Source organism: Oryzias melastigma, unplaced genomic scaffold (assembly GCF_002922805.2).
Source record: "Oryzias melastigma strain HK-1 unplaced genomic scaffold, ASM292280v2 sc00296, whole genome shotgun sequence".
In the NCBI taxonomy this organism is placed as follows: Eukaryota; Metazoa; Chordata; class Actinopteri; order Beloniformes; family Adrianichthyidae; genus Oryzias; species Oryzias melastigma.
The window spans coordinates 102,224-109,435 of NW_023416911.1; the positions used below are offsets into that span (position 1 = coordinate 102,224).

Consider the following 7,212-nt stretch of genomic DNA (forward strand, 5'->3'; position numbering starts at 1 on the left):
TTGCCATTCTTGTTTTCATAATTAATGAAGAACTCTTAAATTGTTAAATTGTTAAACTGTTATACTGTTAAATTCCACATTTTTTTCCGTAAAAAAAGGCCACATATCAATTTGCGATTAATCGTGAGTTAACTCAGGACAAAATGCGATTAATCGCGATTAAGAATTTTAATCGCCTGACAGCTCTAGAAAGTACACGTTGAGGTTGAAGTAAATGTGATGTAGCTTTTGAAGTTTGCTTTTAGTTTACAAGTAATAAACTTCTATCTATCAGAGTATTTTAATATACTGGAGATGCATCTACTCCACTTTTAATGCTCTGTAAGAAAATGTTCAAGGACAGGAACAAATATAGTGTAAATATTTTTAGATTGTAGTATAATTCCAACTAAAATCCAAGTATATCTAACACAAATGTATGAACTTGAAAAGTTCATCTATAAGTACTAGTGCTGAATAGATCAATCCAGAATATTGATAGTATCGATCTCTAGTTGATATCAGTAATGGATCTGTACCGGCCCGCAGGTATCAGTAATGGATCTGTACCGGCCCGCAGGTATCAGTATTGGATCTGTAACGGCCCGCAGATATCAGTAATGGATCTGTACCGGCCCGCAGATATCAATATTTCCACTCTTGTTTGAAACGTTTCTGTATTAGCAAAAATGACCCAGCTGAGTCGCTGCCTCAGCACTCTCTCCAGTCCTGTCAGATCTCAGCAGCAGCAGAGAAAGAGTATGATTTCAGCCTATTTCACAATATTTAAAAGCTGAGTTGTTTTGACAAATTACTTTTCATCTGTTTTTGTTGTTCTATTTAAAGGCATAGGAATTACTAATTATTTATATTTCTATCTAATGTTTTTTGTAATCGTTAAACATTTAGATTTATTTTTGCATCATAGTTACTTGTTTCTTTCGGTTTGTAGACTGTTTTACTTCTTGCCTCATTTCAAGAAGTTTTTATTTTAATAAACTATTTTCCATTTAATTGAAAATATTGTTTTATTCTGTTTATGTGCTTGTCAAATAATTAAAAAAAAAAACATTCATAGCGATTAAAAACATTTGAGACTTTGTTGTTCATGTCACATCCAAAGCATTTACAAAACATATGGGTATTGATATCAGCAATATTGACCAGTATTGAATCGGTAGTGGATTGATACCAGGAGCATTTGTAGGTGCAGGCAGTATTGGGAGCTGCTCGGCATGCCAACTCACAGGGGGTAGCAGCTCAGCGCTTGGAGAGAAAAAATCTGTGCAGTTATGGTTTCTGTTACCTGTAATATCACAATGTTTTGAACGGCCTGAAAACATCGAATTGAGAAGAAAAGGGTGGGGTGGAAGGGTCAGTTCAGCTGTGGGCCTCTGTAAAAGGGCGGGGTCCACTGTGTAGAATGCTTTTTTTTTTAAAGTAAGTCATAAGATGACCTTCTATAACCCATGTTTCAATACAGGCAGAACTCTAAATAAACAACCGGCAAATGCAGGTAGAACTTTTATTTTAGCGGCAGAAAAACTCTTTCACTTTGACAGGTGAATCTCTGTTCTTCATCTCTGAGGCTCAAACACAACATGATGGAGTCTGTTTTGTTTGTTTGTTTGTCTTTGGAATGTCCTTGAGTATTGCACTAAATATTATACTTACATTGTGTTTGAATAAAAAATAAAAAAAAACACAACCAGGATGGAGTCTGCTTCTCCCTCCACTGTTGATCAAATCAAATCAAACTTTATTTGTATAGCACTTTTAGAAACAAATAATGTACTCAAAGTGCTTTACATAAAACATAATAAATTTTTAAAAACAAAAGACAATGCTCACAAGTCCCACCCCTCCACACACACGCACAAACACACATCAACATATTGTCACACCATGAAAGAGTAAATAAATGAATAAATAAATAAATACTAAAAAGATAGAAAGCAGAAATCTAGAAGTCTGGCTTTGTACTGCAGTAAGGAAACAATATTGTGACCCCGTTTATTGAGAAAGGTCAATCACTGATGTGGAGGATCCCTCAGAGGAAGACACTGAATTTAAAAACGTAAAAGGAGTAAAATAGATTAAAATGAATAAATAAAAACAGATATAAATAAAAAGACAAGTTATATATATATATATATATATATATAAAATAGACACACATGATTCAGTAAAAATAAATAAATATTGATTAAGTAAAAATAGAGGATAAAACAAAATATCAAATCAACTAAAAGACATATTAAAAAGGTCGGTCTTGAGCCTCCCTTTAAAAACACCACCACAAACATCCATTTTAGAGTTGCTTCAAACATTTAATCCTGACTTTATTGCGCTGATTTAATGAATTTAATTGTCACATTAACGTGGCCCGAGGTGCGTTCAGGGGCTGCGTGGAATTTCCGCACTTATGCGCTTGCGTTAAGAACTTTCTATTGCTGCATTCAGGTGTGCTGGGAATTTCTAGCATTTGCTCACACTGACCTCAGCAACACAAACACACACTCATTTGGTGCTCCATTTCATTGTGACTCACAGCAACACTGATCAGTAACATTACACACAGTTATGTAAAAATGTTGAACATATTTCTATGTAAGCATGTTTTATCTGCATGACATTAAAAACATGTATTATATATATAAATAATTAATTTATTGTTCATCCCTAGTTTTAATCTTTAATCTTCTGTGGTACATTGCAAACACGTGATTTGAACAAAGTTAATTTCTTAAAAAAATGTTAAAGCTGTTAAAAAAATGACCATATCACTAGAAATAAACATTAAAACTTTGATGAAAAGTTGATGCTTTCCTGAGTAAGGACCGTTCATCAAAAGGTTCAGAGAAAAGACGGTTAGTTTGTTAAAACAACATTACATTTCTGTCATGTTATAAAACCTGACATAAGACTCCACTTTCAATTAGGATTAGTGTTTTGTTTTTGAATAATTATGAACTGAAACGTTCTAAATAAAGAGAGTAACAGTTTTGATAAACATACAACTTTTTTTAGACAAACATTTAGCTCGTATAAATCTATATGGCTGGTGGGGGAAGCGGGGGGTCTCGGCCGGGGTGTGATTCAGTGTTGAACCGCCACTGGTAGACGGCCAAATGCTCAATATCGCCCAGCCCTACTGAGTACCTAAAAGGTAAACTAAAGTATACCACCTTAAATTTAGTTTCAAACCAGTATCCTTAAAATGAACTACTTATTTTGGTAAGGTAAAGGTGGTCTACCAGACCGGTGAAAATTCTAATCTTTGGGGGGAAAGTTTTGTCTTATGGGCCACAGATGACCCGACTTCCATCGTTAACGTGCCTGGATAGCAGAAGGACTGCGTGCGTGTTTGAATCATGTTTCCATAAAGGTTTGCGTGCTTTGTCAAACCGCCTGTGGAGTCCTAAAGCTGGTTGTTCCGTTCTCTTGGGGCTTCGCTCTGCAGCAGTGAAACTGGAAACGGTCGCTGCTCCAGAGCGACGAGTCCGTAAAGGGAAGAGGCAGATGTGTGTGGATGGATGTCCGCGTGCTTCCCGCTGACCCCGAAAGTCTGCGTGATCCTGAAACCCGCAATTCACGCAGGAACAGTGAGCGGCTCCAAAAACTCGACTGACCGGAAACTACATCTAACCATCAGACCAACATCTACTGGGTTTTCTTTGTCAACTCACGTGTTTGCGGTCATCGTGCAGGTGTGGTTCCGAAGAATCCAAACAATCTTCTTTGGTTAAAGTCTAGAAAAGAAGTACTTCTTCTCCTCTATCATCTCAGAACTTCAGAGATGGGCGTCTTCAGGAAACAACACAGCTCTCCGCTCTTGAGACAAAAGCCGTCTTCCTTCCTTTCTTTCTTACTTTTTCCCCCTGCAGCTCAAACCGAACCTCTGCGGTTCCGGAAAGGCTGATTTCAGTCTGCCGTTCCAGCGGGTTGTTCCCTCTTCATCCTGCAGAGGGCAGCACTCCGGCACAGAGACATGCTGGTTTCTTTGGGGTCAAATCAGGATCAGCTTAAAGTGAACGAAAAAAACAGATTGAAAACTTGAAAAATAGGTGTTGCAACTGAAAAAAAAATTGAAAATTTGAAACCTGAAAAAAAGAATTGAAAATTTGAAACCTGAAAAAAAGAATTGAAATTTTGAAAAAAAAAAAAACCAGAAGATTTGAAAAGTAAAAGAGTGAAAACATGAAAAAAAACTAAATTAAAAATGACTAATTAAAAACAAATTATTCTTTAGTAACAGCTGCTGTTTTGAATTTTCAACTTTTTTTTTAAATCTTCACTTTCAGTCCTCAGTTTTCAGTTTCAATTTTTTTTTCGAGTTTTCCCTGCTGAGCTGAGCCTAATTTTACATGGGGGCGGGGCTTTGAGCTCATTGGCTACCCGAAAATGCATCCCATCATTCCTCAAGAGGTAATGAGGATGTGACGTTTTTTCTGCTGCAGATCGTTGTTTGTTTTTGTCTCCGCCTGCGTTACTCAACTCTGATTAAACTCATGGTTGATTGCTTATAATGATGCCCTGAGGATTCTATTAGGAAGGCCACGGTGGTGCAGTGCCAGTGAGATGTTTGTTGGTGCTGATATTCACACTCTAGGCTCTTTTAAGACATTTTACTTATGGTTTTATCCAACGTCTTAATGCCTCAGAGAATGAAATTATTTTAGCCCTCACCAATGTAAAGCAGAGCACTCTTAGATATCAGTCGTCAATCTGGAGGTTCTGGTATGGACGCATTTTTTAAGCCCTTCTATTTTTAAGTTTGTAATATTGGTTTTTACATTGATTCTTATGTCTATTGATTTTACTTTTATATGAATTATTACTGTATTTTATATTTATGAATGTTGTTTGTTTTTTATAGTCTGTGCTGTTTTGGACCTTGAGTCCGTATTAAAAATTCTTCTTCTTCTTCTTCTTCATGGAGGGCAGTATTACTACTTGCAGTTTTACCTCACTAGTATTGCGGTGTACCTTTCTCACTGTTTGGTGGATTTTTTTCAGCGCGGCTTTGCTGTTGATTTTGTCAATCGATCTCCTCTGCGTCGTTTTTCATGCAGACGTGCAGCTTGGCAGCATTACATAAATCTTCATCGTGATTAGACTTATTTGACCTATTTTTTCTTTGAAAGTTTGAACAGTGAGAGTAAAAAATGAGAGAAAAGTTTAAAAATATCCATTTGAGTCTGAGAAAAGTGGAGAAAATGTGTAGTGAGGAGTCATCCCCCCCACCCTGGGAAACGTGTCCCGGTCGCCAATGAGCTCAAAGCCCCGCCCCCATGTAAAATTAGGCTAATCTCAGCAGTGAAAACTCGAAAAAAAAATTGAAACTGAAAACTGAGGACTGGAAGTTAAGATTAAAAAAAAAAAAAGTTGAAAATTCAAAGCGGCAGCTGTTACTAAAGAATAATTTGTTTTTAATTAGTAATTTTTAATTTAGGTTTTTTTGTCATGTTTTCACTCCTTTACTTTTCAAATCTTCTGGGGTTTTTTTTTTTTTCAAATCTTCAGTTTTTTTTTTTTTAAATGTTCAATTTTTTTTCCAGGTTTCAAATTTCCACTTCTTTTTTTCAGTTACAACATCTATATTTCAAGTTTTCAATCTGTTTTTTCGTTCACTTTAAGCTGATCCTGATTTGACCCCATAATTTGACCCCATATGGATGCTCGTACCTGAGTTCTCCGAGGACCTCCAGTCGCAGGGGAGGAACGGCAGTCGTTTTTAAAGACACTTTTTGTATATTAGAGGTGTTATGCTCTTTGTGTCCAATGGGTGTCGCTGTAGCTTTATGTGTGTGGTGATTCCGTGTTGTACAAGGCAGCAGAATAAACATGGTAGACTGAAAACTGGACTCCGTGCACGTCGAATATAACATGGTGTCAGAAGAAAACTAGAAAAGAAAAAGAAAGAAAAAATGGAGGAGTTGAAACCACCAACTGCATTAAGTCTAGAGGGAATCTAGAGGAAAATTGGATCCAGAGATTTGAACTTTTCCTTATTGCAAGCGGAATCAGTGAAAAGTCCGACGCCGTGAAAAGAGCCACATTCCTGCACGTGGTTGGGGACAAAGCAATTAAGGTATTCAATACGTTCAACTTTGATGAAGATGTTGATGACTACGATGTGTTGAAAGAGATGTTCAGGCAACATTGTGATCCAAGAAAAAATGTGACGTATTTGAGTCACCTATTTTTCACAAGACTGCAAAGAAAATCAGAAACCGTTGATGCATATGTGACAGACTTAAAGAATAAAGCAAGAAACTGTGAGTTTGAGCATCTCACTGACTCACTGATCAGAGATAGTCGTGTGTGGAATAATGGAAGATCAAGTTAGAGGACGACTACTACGAGAACCTGACCTCTCGCTACAAAAAGCAATAGATATTTGTAGAGCCAGTGTGTTAAGTCGTAGTCAGCTCATAAGTCTACACGAGGAGGTTGAAATCCCTGTTCATGAAGTCACCAAGCAAAAACAACATGAGAGAAAGAAAGACGATGGGTTAAAATCACAGAGCATAAAGATGAGAAATCAAGTACACTGCACCAGATGCGGCTACAAGCATGAGCCAAGAAAATGTCCTGCCTATGGACAAGTGTGCAAAGCCTGCCACAAAAAAAATCATTATGCAAAAATGTGTACATCACGAAGACAACCAGATAACCCCAAAGTGCAACAGATAAACAAGGCTGAGGCAGGTGATCAAGTTCAAACAACTTTATTTATCCCCGAGGGACAATTCTATTTTTTGATGCAGAGAGTGTCTCCAATCAACATACAAGTTACACATGACACAGGAGCATAGAGATAAATAAAAATAGTAACAATAAAGGGAGAAAAACTGTACAATCCAATGATTCCTCAATACAGGAGAGGTCTGACGTTGAACAAAAGAGACAATATATACAAAGAAGATAGTATAAAAATATTACACATATGCATATACAAGATGACATAAAGTGACGTAGTGTGTTTGTGATAATTTAGTTTAATAGCATTGATTAGCTTGATTGTAAGACAGCGTTAAGTAGCTGGACTCCTCTTGGTATGAAGGTGCTCTTCCTCCTCTGTGTTTTACAGCCAGGAATCCAAGGCCTCCGATGTGAGGGGAGTCATTCGAACCCTTGATGGTAGGGCTGGGCGATAAAACGATAATTATCGTTATTGCGATATTACTTTTTTTCGATAGTGAAATGAGTCTATTGCGATAAACTTTC

The 7,212-nt window shown here is 36.9% G+C and overlaps 2 protein-coding genes across 3 annotated transcripts in view; one reads left to right on the forward strand and one right to left on the reverse strand.

Moving 5' to 3' along the window:
* LOC112141525 (stimulated by retinoic acid gene 6 protein-like) overlaps positions 1-3,969 on the reverse strand; it is an 84,154-nt gene extending 80,185 nt beyond the window's left edge. For both annotated transcript variants that reach the window (XM_024264688.2, XM_024264687.2), the window contains exon 1: positions 3,669-3,969. In XM_024264688.2, the coding sequence (XP_024120456.1) occupies positions 3,669-3,682 (14 nt within the window). In that variant the 5' untranslated portion in view covers positions 3,683-3,969. The remainder of the gene's footprint in view (positions 1-3,668) is intronic.
* A 1,547-nt stretch (positions 3,970-5,516) lies between these two features.
* The window catches only part of LOC112141524 (insulin-degrading enzyme), a 43,990-nt gene continuing 42,294 nt past the window's right edge, over positions 5,517-7,212 (forward strand). Inside the window, exon 1 of the mRNA XM_024264684.2 lies at positions 5,517-6,073. The gene's annotated coding sequence lies outside the window, so the exon portion shown is untranslated. The remainder of the gene's footprint in view (positions 6,074-7,212) is intronic.